Here is a 16993-nt window from a genome sequence, read left to right on the forward strand (position 1 = left end):
CACGCTTAAACCCCAAACATCTCCACGATCCTGCTACAAAACCACCTCCTTGGCTGCTTAAAAGGGATGGAGAGGTGGGATCTACGCGACTTCAGGCACAGGATCTAGACGGAATATTTTCCTTGTATGGATTAGTTTGGCCATTTAAACACAACTTGAGAAAACTTCTGCTACAAGGACAGGCTGAGAGAGTTGGGGTTGTTCAGCCTGGAGAAGAGAAGGCTCCAGGGAGACCATAAAGCAGCTTAGAGGACCTGAAGGAGCTCCAGGAAAGCTGGGGAGGGGCTTTTTTCAAGGGGCTGGAGTGATAGGACCAGGGGGAATAGTTTTAAATTGGAAGGAGGAAGATTCAGATTAGACACGAGGAAGACATTCTTCCTGTGAGGGTGGGGTTGCCCAGGTTGCCCAGACACCCTGGAGGTGTTCAAGGCCAGGTTGGATGGGGCTTTGAGCAACCGGGTCCAGTAGGAGGTGTCCCTGCCCATGGCAGGGGGTGAAGCTGGATGGGCTTTGAGGTCCGTTCCAACCCAAACTATTCAACGATTCATTCTATGGTTGTGACGTTCGGTGGTTCAGCTTTGAAGGGAAAGATTCCCACAAGGACCAGCACTCTTACCGCTTTCCGTTTGCTTTATGGGTTGAGGTTTTGATGGGCTGTTGGCCACACTTCTTAACATCTTACTTTTCGCTGGCTTAGGGACGGTCTCGGTAACAGGAACCTTTTCCATCTCTGGATCCTCGGGTGTCTTTAGTCTCTTTGTTTCCACGCCAGGATCGTTGGGAGCTGAGGTTTCCTTCTTGACTGGTTCAGACTGGGTTCTGTGCACAAATTCTGCAGACAGGACCTCTGCACCTGGGATGAGGAGAAGGGAGAGCATTTGCTTTTAGTTTGAGATTTATTCAGAGCATTTAAAAGGAGTAACTGCAAAATATCCAGTTAAGGAACGTGGCAGGACTGCTCCAGAAGGGATCAGCAACAGCAGAGTAGTCTTCAACGACTTGATTTATGCATTTGATCCTACAAATGGGTTTGTTACTGATGTCAGTGATTTATAAGCAATTAAGCATCAATTCTTAAGCTCCGAGCCTGCTTTCCTGACCTGGAATAAGGGTTCTCTGGGGAAAGGTCATTCTAATATCCCCCCAACATAAAGAAGAGATGGAACTGTTGGAACGGGTCCAGAGGAGGCCATGAAGATGTTTCAAGGGCTGCAGCACCTCTGCTATGAGGACAGGCTGAGTCGGGGTTGTTCAGCCTGGAGAAGGCTCCAGGGAGACCTTAGAGCAGCTTCCAGTATCTGAAGGGGCTCCAAGAAAGCTGCGGCTTTTTCCAGGGGCCTGGAGTAATAGGACTAAAGGGGGAACGGCTTTAAATTGGAAGGGGGAAGATTTAGATTAGACATTAGGAAGAAATTCACCACGCTGACGGTGGGGAGGCCCTGGCCCATGTAGCCCAGGGAAGTTGTGGCTGCCCCATCCCTGGAGATGTTCAAGGCAAGTTTGGGTGGGGCCTTGAGCAGCCCGGTCTGGTGGGAGGCGTCCCTGCCCATGGCAGAGGGGTTGGAACTGGATAATCTTTAAGGTCCCTTCCAACCCAAACCATTCCATGACTCTATGGTTCTGTGATAATCATAGAATCATAGAATTGCCAGGTTGGAAGAGACCCACTGGATCATCGAGTCCAACCATTCCCATCAATCACCAACCCATGTCCCTCAGCACCTTGTCCACCTATCCCTTAAACCCCTCCAGGGAAGGTGACTCCATCTCCTCCCTGGGCAGCCTCTGCCAGTGCCCAATGACCCTTTCTGGGAAAAATTTTTTCCTGATGTCCAGCCTGAACCTCCTGGCAGAGCTTGTGGCATCACCACAGACCTATCTGGATGCTCTCAGGAAGGGTCTCCTTGCTCTGGGCACCCAGGGGGTGGCGAGGGGACACGGCTCCTAGTGAACCTGAATATCTTAGACAACCTGGAGAAGCTGGAGGAAGCCAGTCCTGTTTATAGAGCACTTACCTCTTTTCCTTCTATGTGGGAACTGCAAATGCGCCAATTTGAGCATGGGCTCGTTGGAACTGGCCGCGAGCGTTGGCCTTTTAGGAAAAGAGAAAGTGATGTTGATTTTCTTCTTCTTGGTTGCTTTCCTGTTCCTGCCACCGTCCCCCAAAGGATGCATTTGCATCTTGAGGGGTGACCACTTCCTCTTGGTGCTGGTGACAACCACTTGGCTGGATTTCCTCCTGCTCGGCTGCACCCACAGCTTGTTGGTTGCGTTGACATCTTGTGTGGGTTCTTCTTCTTCACTCCGATCTGGCCTCATGGTGGACTCTTGGTTTTCACTTTTGACTTCTATTTCTGCTGCTGCGTTGGGAGGAAAAGGATCTGGTGGCACAGCTGGAGAGGTTTCCACTTTCTCATCAGCTTCTGAATCGCAGCAAAGAGACTGAAGAGTCAAGCACGCTAAGGCAGACGACACTTCCAGAGTGTAGCTGCTGGGATCGGAGAGGTAACGCTGCAGCTGGGAGAAGGTCTGCTCAGAGCACTTTTGGGTGGGATTAGGACCTTTATCCTCGATTGGCGAGAGGAGAGCAGAAAGGGGATCTTGGTTGGTTTGGTCAGAGATGGGCTGTGGGTGTTGACCAAGCTTCGTGTACTCCTGGAAGTGCTGTTTGATCCGATTGCTGGTGCTGGATGCATCGTCCCACGAAGAACTGGTGGCTTTCTGCAAGGCGTAGCGAAGTCCAGGCAAAACGGAGGCTATTTTTAATGAGATGTCACCATCTTCTCTTCCAGCTTTTGGGTCGTGCTTTTCAGTTGCTGGAGGAAAATCACAGCATTTTATTCAGATCGAAAAAAAGGATTACATTCCCCAAATCACCCCCCTGTTAGATGCTGAGAACACGAAAGCCATGAAGAAGCCCCAGAAGCCAACCTACAAAAAGCCAGCCCCAAGGGCAATGTCCTGGTACGATGGATGCTTCAGCTCATGGCTGAAGGTAAAGAATTGTACGTGGGAGTCAAAAGTGGATGAAAAGAAGATGAAAGACCGCGGCTGTAGAAATTATAGGGCAAGATCACACACACAGTGGTCTAAGTCCCTCCACTCCAGCAAGTCCTGCTGTCTCCTTAAGCTGGAGAAGTGGGGCTGTGTAAATCTCATGAGGTTCAACAAGGTGAAGTGCAAGGTCCTACACTTGGGTGGGGGCAACCCATGGTTTCAGTACAAGCTGGGGGATGATGTGATTGAGAAGCAGCCCTGACTTGGGGTGCTGGTGGTTGAGAAGCTCGACATGAGCTGGCAACGTCCGCTTGCAGCCCAGAAACCACCCGTGTCCTGGGCTGCATCCAAAGCAGCGCGGCCAGCAGGGCGAGGGAGGGGATTCTGCCCCTCTGCTCCTCTCTTGTGAGACCTCAGCTGGAGTCCTGTGTCCAATTCTGGAATTCCCAATGCAGGAAGGATATGGAATTGTTGGAATGGGTCCAGAGGAGGTCACAAAGATGATCCAAGGGCTGGAGCACCTCAACTATGAGGAAGAGTTGAGAGAGTTTGGCTTGTTCAGCCTGGAGAAGAAAGACTCAGCAGAGACCTTAAAGCAGCCTTCCAGGACCTGAAGGGGCTCCAGGAAAGCTAGGGAGGGTCTTCTTAAAAGCTCATGGAGTGGTAGGATGAGGGGGAATGGCTTTAGATCGGAAGGCAGAAGATTAGACATTAGGAAGAAATTCTTCCCAATGAGGGTGATGAGGGTTGCCCAGAGAAGCCATGGATGCCCCATCCCTGGAGGTGTTCAAGGCCAGGTTGGATGGGTCTTTGATCAGTCTGGTCCAGTGGGAGGTGTGCCTGCCCACGGCAGGGGGGTTGGAACTGGATGATCTTTAAGGTCCGTCAAAGCTAAACAATCCCAGGTCCCCCAGCTGCTCCTCTTAAGACTTGTTCTCTAGACCCTCCCCTAGCTCTGTTCCCCTTCTCTGGACGCGCTCCAGCCCCTCAATGTCCTTCTTGGAGTGAGGGGCCCAAAACTGAACCCAGGATTCGAGATGTGGCCTCACCAATGCCAAGTCCAGGGGCACAATCACTGCCCAGGTCCTGCTGGCCACGCTGGTTTTGATACAAGCCAAGATCACCTCCCAGCGACGCAAAGGCCTTTCTCCTCCCCTTCTAGCTGAGCGATTTGTGATTTTCTTTGCGTGTTGGCCCTACTTTGCACTAGCAACGCTGGTCTTTGTTCCTGACACGCCCGGGCACCCCCTCGAGCCGTCTTCCAGTCGCTGGCCTCGCTGCCGGCCCAGGAACGCGGCGGCACAGCTGCACAGGGGCTTGTTCTGCCCGCCCTACGTTCCTCCCGATGGCTGTCTGGACGGGAAGGGAACCCATTCAGAGGCTGCTTGTTTTGAAACGGAAAACATTATTCATGCTTTGAGCTCAGCACGAGCTGAGCGATTCCAAATGCATCCGTCTCCTTCCCCTCCCTTTTCTCTTTGTGTCTCCCTCACCGTCTTCAGTGACCGACCCTTCCCAACGCCAAACCCCTGCGTGGTTCCCACTCATCTCCATCGAAAGGAGAAGCCCTAAAGGGTTTATAATCCCAGGAAAACGAGGTCTTGGATGCAGGGGACCATGGTAACTCTGCTCAGGGCAGAACGAGACAGCACGTGCATGAGTCCTGCTGGCACCAGAGAGAAAACATCTGGAAGCCATCAGCGTTCAGACCATGACTCGTAAAAATGTGGAGTGTTTTGTTCACTGTTCTCCTCTCCCCCTGCCTCTTCATTTTGGCACCAGCTGCTCTCTGCCTGCCCAGGCTTCACGTCGTCTTTAGCATCAACGCCAGCCACAGGCGACGTCTGCTACAGCCCCGAACTTTCCTGCCAAGCGGCTACATAGAATCATAGAATCACCAGGTTGGAAGAGACCCACCGGATCATCGAGTCCAACCATTCCCATCAATCACTAACCCATGTCCCTCAGCACCTTGTCCACCCGGCCCTTAAACCCCTCCAGGGAAGGGGACTCAACCCCCTCCCTGGGCAGCCTCGCACAGGGACCAATCACCCTTTCTGTGAAAATTTTTTTCCTAATGTCCAGCCTGACCCTCCCCTGGTGGAGCTTGAGGCCATTCCCTCTCGTCCTGTCCCCTGTCCCTTGGGAGAAGAGCCCAGCTCCCTCCTCTCCACAACCTCCTCTCAGGGAGTTGGAGAGAGCAATGAGGTCTCCCCTCAGCCTAGTCTTCTCCAGCCTAAACACCCCCAGGGCCCTCAGGCTTGTTCTCCAGCCCCTTCCCCAGCTTCGTTGCTCTTCTCTGCACTCGCTCCAGAGCCTCAACATCCTTCTGGTGGGGAGGGGCCCAGAACTGACCCCAGGATTCGAGGAGCGGTCTCCCCAGGGCCGAGGCCAGAGGGAGAAGAACCTCCCTGGCCCTGCTGGCCACACCGTGTCTGATCCAAGCCAAGATGCCCTTGGCCTTCTTGGCCCCCTGGGCCCCTGCTGGCTCCTGTTCAACCAACCCCCCCAAGTCCTTCTCCTCCAGGCAGCTTTCCAGCCACTCTTCCCCAGGCCTGGAGCTGCACAGGGTTGTTGTGTTCCAAGTGCAGCACTCGGCACTTGGCCTTGTTGAACTTCATCCCGTTGGTCTCAGCCCATGGATCCGGCCTGTTCAGATCCCTTTGGAGCCTCCCGCCCCTCCAGCAGATTAATGACAACTCTGCCCATTCATTTTCTCAGCAGAAAACAAATCACTTATTTTTTAGGGCAGGCTGGTTTCCTGCTCGTTTAGCAAATCGTGCAGGGTCCACCAAATGCCATGTGTCACCTCAACCCCTGAGCACAGCTCCAGAGCACCTTCAGGGACAGGATTCAAGCACCACAGGAGTCACACGTTAGACAGCTCAGGGTGTGGACACTGCTGAAAAACCAACTGAAAAGGGATGTTGTGGTTTGAGCTAAAGTAGAATCAGTTTTCTAACTTCAGCTGAGTCTAAGTTAATTCATTTTTTGACAGGGAACTGCATGGTTTTTAGTCAGTGTTTGTCTGCAGAAGCGATGACATGGGACACTAGGATGCAGAAAAGTCGCTGCTCATACTTATTCCTACAGTAGCCAAGGCCATCTTCGAGCTGGTGGAGCAGTAAATCAGAAGCAAAACAGAGTTGTAACTGTAGGGAGGGGTGGACAGGGCAGGTGGTGACCCCAACCTGACCAGCAAGAGAATTCCATCCCATACAGAATTACCAGGTTGGAAGAGACCCACTGGATCATCAAGTCCAACCGTTCCTATCACACTCGATATAAAACCGAGGGATCACGAGGGTATCACTCTCTTCTTCGATGGCCAACGTCCGGTGAGGACCTCGTCTGTGTGTTTCCCTGATCCTGGATCCGTGTGTTCCTGAATCCAGTTCCTGAGTCCAGCTCCCTCCTATCCTCAGACCCTTCCCCTCATGCCTCCTCTACGGCATCTGTGGGGATGGACTCATCGAGGGGTGGGGACACGATTTGGTATATTTGTACATATTTGATATTATTATTATTATTTCATTAAAGCTGTAGTATTAGTTTCCAACCCACAAGTCTTTCCTCTCATTTCTCTTTCCCTAGGTGGGGGGAAAGGGAATTGGGAGCCCAACTTCTTGGGTTTACCTGCCCAGATTTGCCAGGCTAAGACGGAACAGGGAGGAAAGAAATTCTTCTTCACTCACATCAACTTCTCGCAAAGGGTGAAGGACGCGCAGTGAAGGGCAGAGGCACGGGGACCTGCTCTAGCTCAGCTTAAAAAGCAGCACAGCTAAAGAGCTGAGATGTTCCTCTCCTCGTTGTGCTAAAGCCACAGGTGATTCTGAGCAGAGGAATCAACCCCTCGAGAGGAAAGTGTCCGTGAGGAGCCTCTGGTGAGGATCCATCCCCAAACCACAGCGACCAAAGCCAGCAAAGGGAACCTCCCTACCTCCCAGACACACCGACCGGGACGACGTGAAGAGAAACAGGGCCAGGAGGCTGACGGGCTCCTTGGGGTCAAACCCTACGAAAGAAAACAACGGGTTTTGATTCGCCTGAGGGCGCACGCCCTCCATCTCTAAGATACAGCAGCGTGTTTAAGCACAAGGATTGGTTGCCACGTAACCACAACTTACCATCATCTCGTGCCAAGGCAGAGGACGTGAGGAGGATAAGGACTCCTTGATCTTGTAAATATTTGATGATTGCCTATAACAAACATAAATAAAGTTAGAGCAACCCCTCCCTTCCCACCTAGCACACTTTATATCGCCCAGCGTGACTGCCAACAAGCCCTGGCTGCTGGTTAACTTGCGCCAACACCACCAGCTCAATCCCTGTTCAGGAGGACACAGTTCAGTCCACACTACGTGGGTCCACTGGGATCTGTAACCCTTTCCATTTATGTTGTTATCCATTGCTCAAATTCTTTCCATCTCATCCTTAGAAGATAAATACACTTAGCCAAACTAGCTGTAATTAATGAATGAGGTTAATTAGGTGTGAACCTCATGAGGTCAACAATGCCAAGTCCAAGGTCCTACACCTGGGTTGGGGCAATCCACCGTTTCAATACAGGATGGGGGACGTGATTAAGAGCAGCCCTGAGGAGAAGGACTTGGGGTGCTGGTGGATGAGAAGTTCAACATGAGCCGGCAACGTGTGCTCGCAACCCAGAAGGCCAACTGCGTCCTGGGCTGCATCCGAAGAAGCGTGGCCAGCAGGGTGAGGGAGGGGATTCTGCCCCTCTACTCTGCTCTTGTGAGACCCCACCTGGAGTCCTGTGTCCAATTCTGGAATCCCAAATGCAAGAAGAAGGAACTGTTGGAATGGGTCCAGGTGAGGCCACAAAGATGATCCAAGGGCTGAAGCACCTCTGCACTGAGGACAGGCTGAGAGTTGAGGTTGTTCAGCCTGGAGAAGAGAAAGCTCTGGGGAGACCTTAGAGCAGCTTCCAGTACCTGAAGGGGCTCCAGGAAAGCTGGGGAAGGACTTGTTACAAGGGCCTGGAGTGACAGGACAAGGGGGAACGGCTTTAAATTGGAAGGGGGAAGATTTAGATTAGACATGAGGGAGAAATTCTTCATGATGAGGGTGTTGAGACACTGGCTCAGGTTGCCAAGAGAAGTCCTAGCTGTCCCATCCCTGGAGGTGTTCAAGGCCAGGTTGGATGGGGCTTTGAGCAGCCTGGTCCAGTGGGAGGGCTTGGAACTGGATGATCTTTAAGGTCCCTTCCAACCCAAACCATTCTATGATTCTCCAGTAATTTTAACGTCTGAAGTTCAAAAGCTCCTGGGCATCTCAGCCAGGAATTGCTTTCCGCAGCTCAAGGGGGAGGTTTTCCTAGCAGGGAAAGCAAAGCAGGACACCGGCTTCTAACAGAACACAAGTGACTGTTCCAGCCACAAGCCTGAGTGATGTTCAGGCTGTGCAGCCTCAGCACCAACGAACACGGGGAAAAGAATCTGCTGAGTCTAAGAGACTCCCACAACTCTGTCTCGGAGCGGGATGACCGCATGTCTAAAAAGATACGCGCACTTATGGAAGCTTTTCTTGTGGCTGATGCCTCATCGCAGACCTTGGCTTGGGCTGCCTTTCCCTCCGTGGGACATCCATTTGGATCTCTTTCTTACACGCAGTGACGTCTTTTCAGGAAACACAGAGGAACTGAATAACCCCAGGGCTCCTCGAGCGTTGTGAAGCTTTGCTGATCCCATTCAATGTGTTCAGACATAACAGAGGGTTGGAGTAATGCCTACAACCTCCTCTCTCCAGGACAACTTTGGAAACGCTGAACAATTCCAGTGCAACATTCACTGTTTAGAAGTGTAATTCCTTGTCTCAAGCCAGCAGAGCAGGTGGGCTAAGAGCCAGCATCTCTGCCGCGTAAATCCAGCTCAATGAAACCCAGAAACCATCTCCTGGGCTGCATCAAAAGAAGCCTGGTGAGCAGAGCAAGGGAGGGGATTCTGCCCCTCTGAGAGACCCCACGTGGAGTCCTGTGTCCAGTTCTGGAATCCCCAACAGGAGAATGATACAGAACTGTTGGAACAGGTCCAGAGGAGGCCACAAAGATGATCTGAGGGCTGGAGCACCTCTGCTATGAGGACAGGCTGAGTGAGTTGGGCTTCTTCAGCCTGGAGAAGGGTCTGGGGAGACCTTAGAGCAACTTCCAGTACATGAAGGGGCTCCAGGAAAACTGGGGAGGGACTTGTTACAAGAGCCTGGACTGATGGGACGAGGGGAAATGGCTTTAAATTGGAAGGGGGAAGATTTAGATTAGACATGAGGGAGAAATTCTTCATGACGAGGGTGGTGAGACACTGGCCCAGGTTGCCCAGAGAAGTCTTGGCTGCTCCATCCCTCGAGGTGCTCAAGGCCAGGTTGGATGAGGCGTTGAGTAACCTGGTCCGGTGGGAGGTGTCCCTGACCATGCCAGGAGGTTGGAACTAGATGGGCTTTAAGGTCCCTTCCAAGCCAAAATATTCTATGATTCTATATTTTTTGCTCAGTAATTATCATTCCAGCATTGAGGGACTTGGTTTCTGCTTTCTTAATATCAAAGGTCGCCTTGCAGTCCTCGTCCTCCACGCTCTTTGCAATACAGTCCTGTGTCCAGTTCTGGAATCCCCGACACAAGAAGGAGATGGAACTGTTGGAACAGGTCCAGAGGAGGCCACAAAGATGACCCGAGGGCTGGAGCACCTCTGCTAGGAGGAAAATCATTCATGTAGACAATAAAATAATCTCCTCTGGTATAAAAGCAGCCAAAGGAGAGGTTTGCCTGGTTGAACATCTGCTCAGCAGAGTAAGCTCCATTCCCAGCTCACGGTGGGTGATCTTCAGTCAATGGTTTATACACAGAAAGACTAAAATGTGTTTGAGAATAACAAAGCAGGGAAATAACACTTCAAGCAGGGAAATCCATTCCATTTTGCATTAGTTCAGAATCTGTGAACGTTACGAGATTTCAAGAAATCTTTCACAAGGCTGCTTCCCTTCCAGAATGATAATGTTTACTTACCAAATCCTTTTCCTTTAGATTTTCGACCAGCTGATCCATTTTATATTGATCCTTCTTCGATATTTCTACTTCGTACAGACTGAAGTAAATGCCTTGAAAGCAAACTGTAGGTAAAAGAGAGAGAATTTGGTGTTGCAATCGTGCCTCTTCAGTTTTTAGCTGAAAGAGGAGGCCACAAAGATGATCTGAAGGCTGGAGCACCTCCCATACAAGGACAGGCTGAGAGAGTTGGGGTTGTTCAGCCTGGAGAAGAGAAGGCTCCAGGGACACCTCACAGCAGCTTCCAGTACAGAAAGAGGCTCCAGAAAAGCTGGGGAGGAACCCTTGATCAAGAAGCGCAGGGATAGGATGAGGGAGAATCACAGAATCACTAGGCTGGAGAAGACCCACAGGATCATCGAGTCCAACCATTCCTACCAATCACTAAACCATGTCCCTCAGCACCTCATCCACCTGTCTCTTAAACACCTCCTTCGACTGGTTCAAAGCTGAAAGAGGGTAGACTGAGATGAGATCTTTCCTCTGAGAGTGGTGAGGCACTGGCACAGGTTGCCTGGAGAAGTCGTTGGGCTGATGGTTGGACTGGATGACCTTAGAGGTCTTTTCCAAACTCAGCGATTCAACGATTCAGTGATGAAAGAGCTGCTTTGGGAAGAGGATTAGATCATGGAAGGGGTTGTTTAGCTTAGAGAAGAGGAGGCTGAGGGGAGACCTCATTGCTCTCTCCAACTCCCTGAAAGGAGGTTGTGGAGAGGAGGGAGCTGGGCTCTTCTCCCAAGGGACAGGGGACAGGACGAGAGGGAATGGCCTCAAGCTCCACCAGGGCAGGTTCAGGTTTGACATCAGGAAAAAATTTTTCACAGAAAGCATTACTGGGCACTGGAACAGGCTGCCCAGGGAGGTGGTGGCATCTCCATCCCTGGAGGGGTTTAAAAGATGGGGAGATGAGGTGCTCAGGGATCTGGTTTAGTACTGGACAGGGATGGTTTGGCTTGATGATCTCAAAGGTCTTTTCCAACCAAGTCATTCTATGAATTCCTACGGCACAAGCACACGTTACTCATCACACCAGCAGGTTTTGTGCTCACCTTCATTCTCAATGTAATTTCTTTTCCCAAATGCAGCTTCTGGCAGCTTTTTCTTCAAGTCAGACAAACCCATGACATGGTTAATGTCCAGGTTGGGAGGCCTGTGAGGGTAAAGGAGCAGACAGCGAGATCACAAGTGTAAAAGACATTTAAGACTAAGCACAGCAAATATTCCCATTCACCCCATCACTGTGAGACCAGAGAAAACAGCTCTGGAGAAGGGTGGAGAAGGCGCAACTTGCTTTGGACTTTGCTGATTTGAGGATCCTACTTGTAAACAGTTTCAAATCGCTGCCTGCTGGTGAGCTCCTGACTATTGAAGATTTTAAATATCTCATTTTTTTAGAATGCTGGTTACCTCAATGCTTCATTTGCCACCACACAGATCTACAAATACAACTGGCTGATCAGACCTGCACCATCAGGGAGTGCAAATTCTCACCAGGAGAAAAATCCCATGCAGGAATAAGCGATTTGGAATAAAAAGAGGTGACAAAATATAGCTGCTCCCAGCCTGATCTCATGTTCTTATCCAGCTGCTGCCGCGACACTGCTCATCACCCCTTCCCTGACCCCAAAAAGTGCACAATAGCGCAGGCTGGTTCATCTCCAAGAAGATGTTGAGCATTGAAGGGATGGGGCAAGGAGAGACAACTCTGGCTTTTACTGGTACATGGTCACCGAAAGGTGATCCCAAAATGATCTGCAAGTGCGGCTGTAACGCTTCCCACTCCACAAATGGGAAAGAACAAAGAGAAAGGAGCAACTTACAGCTGGGCTGGAATTGAGGAGCTGTATGGAGTCCTCAGGGCAATGTTGCACAAGAGCTGGCCCCGGATGGAGAGCTGCCCCCTCCATGGACAGTACAATGCTACGGGGAAAAGAAAACGGCTCAGGGAAAGCAGGAGAGAATCACAGAAACATGGAATGGTTTGGGTCGGAAGAGACTTTAAAGATCATCCAGTTCCAACCCCCCTGCCATTGGCAGGGACACCTCCCACTAGATCAGGTTGCTCAAAGCCCCATCCAACCTGGCCTTGAACACCTCCAGGGACGGGGCAGCCACCACTCCTCTGGGAAACCTGGGCCAAAGTCTCACCACCCTCACAGGGAAATGTTTCTTCCTAAGATCTCATCTCAATCTCCCCTCTTTCAGCTTCAAACCGTTCCCCCTTGTCCTATCCCTGCACTCTATTCCAACACTTCAGTCACAGGAACTGTCCCACCACATCTCCGTGATGCCACTACGATCACAGCCCTGCAGGTATGTGCACATATCTCACTCCTCTTGTTTATCCTCCATGCCATGTGTGTTTGTATTGAAGCTGGGCCCCCAGTGAAGCCAACTCACTGGCTGGAGTGGCTGGAATCCCTTTGTGTTGCTCTTAGAATCATAGAATCACCAGGTTGGAAGAGACCCACCGGATCATCAAGTCCAACCATTCCTATCAAACACTAACCCATGACCCTCAGCACCTCGTCCACCCGTCCCTTAAACCCCTCCAGGGAAGGGGACTCCACCCCCTCCCTGGGCAGCCTCTACCAGGGACCAATCACCCTTTCAGGGAAGTATTTTTTCCTAATATTCAGCTTTAACCTCCCCTGGTGGAGCTTGAGGCCATTCCCTCTCATCCTGTCCCCTGGCCCTTGGGAGAAGAGCCCAGCTCCCTCCTCTCCACAACCTCCTTTCAGGGAGTTGGAGAGAGCAATGAGGTCTCCCCTCAGCCTCCTCTTCTCTAGGCTAAACACCCCCAGCTCTCTCAGCCGTTCTTCAGGTGCTCTCCTGCTGACCTGGGATCCTTCTCCAGGTTCTGGGCACCTACTGCTTGCACTGGCATAAACTGGTAGGAGTGGGATGGATTGAGGTTCCCCTCCCCAGGCAATTTTACTTTAAAGCCCTTTCCACCAGGTTGGAAGCCTATGAGCAAGGATGCTCTTCCCCTTCTCCAACAGATGGACCCAACCAACTCCCAGGAGGAGAGGAGGGCAAACAGAGAAAGGCACATTTATAAAACAAACCCAACCACCAGATGCTCCTACCTTGGTCGTCAAGCTCAGGTCTAGAGAAAAGGGAGAAAAAGAGGAATATTTAGCATTGCAAAAATGAAAACGGCCCACAAAAGCGATGGGGTGTTTTGGGAGGACAGCGAGTTGCTTACAGGTTCTCTATAGCCAAGACGGGCATCTCCTTCCGCTCCTTGTACTGGCAGGCGATGACGATGTATGGGCAGATCTGCCTGGGCCGCTCCACAGCGCTGCCGTCGGAGACTTCGTACACGTAATACTGGGGAGAGAAGGGAAACACGGATGAGAAAACCCACAGAGGAACGAGGAGGCACCTGCCTAAGGGCGACGCTCCCCTGCGAGCTGTCACAGAATCAGAATCGTAGAATCACCAGGTTGGAAAAGACCTCTTGGATCATGGAGTCCAACCATTCCTATCTGTCACTAAACCATGGCCCTGAGCACCTTGTCCGCCCATGAGGAATCACAGAATCATAGAACGGTTTGGGTTGGAAGGGACATTAAAGCCCATCCAGCTCCAACCCCCTGCCATGGGCCGGGACACCTCCTACTGGATCAGGTTGCTCAAAGACCCATCCAACCTGGCCTTGAACACTTCCAGGGATGGGGCAGCCACAATTTCCTTGGGCAACCTGGGCCAGTGCCTCACCATCCTCATCGTGAAGAATTTCTTCCTTACGTCCAGCCTAAACCTTTCCTCTCTCACTTTAAAGCTGTTGCCCCTTCTCCTGTCACTACAGGCCTTAGTAAAATGTCTCTTCCATCTTTCCTGTAACCCCCTGTGCGCCTTGAGAGCCACAATAAGGTCTCCCTGGAGCCTCATCCAACTTGGCCCCTCCAGGGATGGGGCAGCCACAACTTCTATGGACAACCTGGGCCAGCTCCTCACCACCCTCATCGTTAAGAATTTCTTCCTGATGTCTAATCTAAATCTTTCCCCTTCCAACCTAAAGCCAATTCCCCTCATCCTATGACTCCAGGCCATTCTAAAAAGTCCGTCCCTGCTTTCCTGTAGCCCCTTTAAGGACTGGAAGATGACTAGAAGGTCTCCCCAGAGCCTCTTCTTCTCCAGGCTGAACAACTCCACCTCTCTCAGCCTGTCCTCATAGTAGAGGTGCTCCAGCCCTCGCATCATCTGCACGGTCCTGGTGGAAACGTGTACCTGGCTCTCCTCGAAGGCCTGGCAGTGGCTGGTCTTTGATGGGACGTTATCGCCGCTCACCATCACGTGGCAGTCGTAGCCGGGAGACGGGCAGGTGTAGCTGGTTGTGTAATTCCCCGATACCACCTTGACCTTCCCCTGTGCCAGCAAATTAAGAAAGAAAAGGAAAAAAAAGGCTACAATTGTTCACAGAGACTTGAGACACCTGAATCCTTCTTTTCCCTGAAGACAGTGCTGCTGGCAGCCCCACATTCCTCGCTGGGAGGGGACTATGTGTGTTTAGTCCTTCCAAACTGAAGGGCTTGAGCTCAGCACAACAGACAAACCAGCGCTGCTCGGGAGAGCCAACGGGAGCAACACGTTCTCAGTGCCACCTACAGAGAACCGGAGCTGGTGGGAAGAGGAGAAAGGTCCCACACACCCATGGAGGAAGGGAATGGGGCTCTCATCTCAGCCACGTTATGGTTACCCCCTCAAACCACCCAAATCCAGGGAAAAAGGTGATTCCTATGGGGAATTTCTGATCTCAATGGCGGAACTTGGAAGGTCCTCCACATCCTCTGCCTTGCTTTGGGCCACCAGCCAAGCCCAATCTTGCTTTCCATAATCAAAAATCCCAACAAAGCTGACTTAACACCCCATCCCACCCCAGTTATGGGCACCAATGTTTCCTTAAAAAAAGAGTGGCACCATACAGCGGGTTCTGAAACCATTCCACATAAAAAGGAAGACTCGCATTTTACCTTAATTAGCTTGCAAATGACAATATAACCAGATTTTCCATGATACCAGGGTCTCAGATGAAGACAGTCGGCGTACTTGGAAATATAAACCCCTGTGAAAAGAAAACTACGCTCTATGATGTGAATTATCTATCGAGTAGAGCCGATGGCCAAAACAAGCCTGTGAAGAGGACCCTCCTGGCCAGAGCGGGAGTCTCTGCAGAGCCAGGACTGCAAACCAGAGCAGTGTTTGCTGCCATAAAAAGGGTGAAACTCTTTTGGACTCTTTTTTTGACTGGTGGTGTGGAACAACATTAAATCGTAGAATGATAGAATGGTTTGGGTTGGAAGGGATCTCAAAGACCATCCAGTTCCAACCCCCCTGCCATGGGCAGAGACACCTCCCACTGGATCAGGGGCTCCAAGCCCCATCCAACCTGGCCTTGAACACCTCCAGGGATGGGACATCATCATCTCTGGGCAACCTGGGCCAGGACCTCACCACCTTCACAGGAAGATTTTCTTCCCAATGTCTAATCTAAATGTTCCCCCTTCCAATTTAAAGCCATTCCCCCTCGTCCTGTCACTCCAGGCCCTTGGAAAAAGCCCCTCCGCAGCTTTCCTGGAGCCCCTTCAGGTACTGGAAGGTCGCTATAAGGTCTCCTTGGAGCCTTCTCTTCTCTTCTCCAGGTTGAACAACCCTAACTCTCTCAGTTTGTCCTCACAGGAGAGGTGCTCCAGTCCTTGGATCATCTTCATGGCCTCCTCTGGATCCGTTCCAACAGTTCTATATCACTCTTGTGTTGGGGATTCCAGAACTGGACACGGGACTCCAGCTGAGGTCTCATGAGAGTAGAGTAGAGGGGCAGAATCTTCTCCCTCGCCCTGCTGGACACGCTTCTGATGCAGCTCAGGATGCAGTTGGCCTCCTGGGCTGTGAGCGCACGTTGCTGACCATGTCAAGTTCCATATCGATCAGCACCCCAAGTCCTTCTCCTCAGGGCTGCTCTCAATTGCATCATCCCCCATCGTGTCCTGAAATCAGGGATTGCCCCGACTCAGGTGCAGGATGTTGCCCTTGGCCTTGTTGAACCTCATGAGATTCACACAGCCCCACTTCTCCAGCCTGCCCAGGTCCCTCTGGATGCCATCCCGTCCTTCTGGTGTGAACACTGCACCACTTAGCTTGGTGTCATCTTCAAACCTGCTGCGGGTGCCCTCGCTCTTGCTGTCTATATCATCAATGAAAATATGTTTATCAATGAAATACGTTTCAGCTCCAGGACGGGCGTTAACTTGGGGTTCTCCTGGGCGAAGTAGCCCAGCTAAGGTCAGTTTTGTCCACACTACATGAAAACATACTGAGCGAGGGCTTGTCTCTTACAAGAAGATCTGATGAAGGGTTTCCAGGTCAGCCTGCAAGCAGGGCAGGTACTCTGCTCAATCTGGAGTCACACAGAGGCAATGGGGTGTTTATATGTGGGGACACACACCACAAGGGCACTAGAGCAGGTCCATGGGGTGTCACAGACCCTTCCACACATGTTCCTTGGGTCCTTATGGCCCTCACTCCAAGGACATTGAAGGGCTGGAGAGCATCCAGAGAAGGGGAATGGAGAACAAACCTTATGGAGGCAGCTGAGGGACTTGGGGTTGTTCAGCCTGGAGAAAAGGAGGCTGAGGGGAGACCTTATCACTGTCCACAACTCTCTGAAAGGCGGTTGTAGTGAGGTGGGAGTTGGTCTCTTCTCCCAGGCGCCAGGTGATAGGACAGGAGGAAATAGCCTCAAGTTGCACCAGAGCAGGTTCACATTGGAAATCAGGAAAAAAATCTTCACCACAAGGGTTCTCAGGCCCTGGTAGAGGCTGCCCTGGGAGGTGGTGGAGTCCCCATCCCTGGAGTTGTTTAAAAGATGAGGAGATGAGGTGCTCAGGGACCTGGTTTAGTCATGGACAGGTACGGTTGGACTCAATGATCACAGAA

General features: G+C 51.5%; 2 protein-coding genes across 6 annotated transcripts in view; both read right to left on the bottom strand.

Annotated features, from left to right (window-relative positions):
• The window catches only part of LOC138725484 (calmodulin, striated muscle), a 113997-nt gene that overhangs the window by 48579 nt on the left and 48425 nt on the right, over positions 1 to 16993 (bottom strand). The window lies entirely within an intron of this gene.
• Positions 1 to 16993, bottom strand: part of TASOR2 (transcription activation suppressor family member 2) — a 46843-nt gene that overhangs the window by 14099 nt on the left and 15751 nt on the right. For 3 of the 5 annotated variants that reach the window (XM_069860382.1, XM_069860517.1, XM_069860620.1), the window contains exons 5-14: positions 15031 to 15122; positions 14288 to 14425; positions 13260 to 13384; positions 11872 to 11991; positions 11101 to 11201; positions 10013 to 10116; positions 7125 to 7197; positions 6938 to 7012; positions 2016 to 2816; positions 617 to 853 (exon numbers count right to left, since the gene is read on the bottom strand). In XM_069860382.1, the coding sequence (XP_069716483.1) occupies positions 617 to 853; positions 2016 to 2816; positions 6938 to 7012; positions 7125 to 7197; positions 10013 to 10116; positions 11101 to 11201; positions 11872 to 11991; positions 13260 to 13384; positions 14288 to 14425; positions 15031 to 15122 (1866 nt within the window). Of the gene's footprint in view, positions 1 to 616; positions 854 to 2015; positions 2817 to 6929; positions 7013 to 7124; positions 7198 to 10012; positions 10117 to 11100; positions 11202 to 11871; positions 11992 to 13140; positions 13161 to 13259; positions 13385 to 14287; positions 14426 to 15030; positions 15123 to 16993 lie in introns of all 5 variants that reach the window. The other 2 variants (XM_069860450.1, XM_069860687.1) reach the window with 2 other exon arrangements.

The sequence above is a fragment of the Phaenicophaeus curvirostris genome, chromosome 1 (genome assembly GCF_032191515.1).
Source record: "Phaenicophaeus curvirostris isolate KB17595 chromosome 1, BPBGC_Pcur_1.0, whole genome shotgun sequence".
Lineage (NCBI taxonomy): Eukaryota > Metazoa > Chordata > Aves > Cuculiformes > Cuculidae > Phaenicophaeus > Phaenicophaeus curvirostris.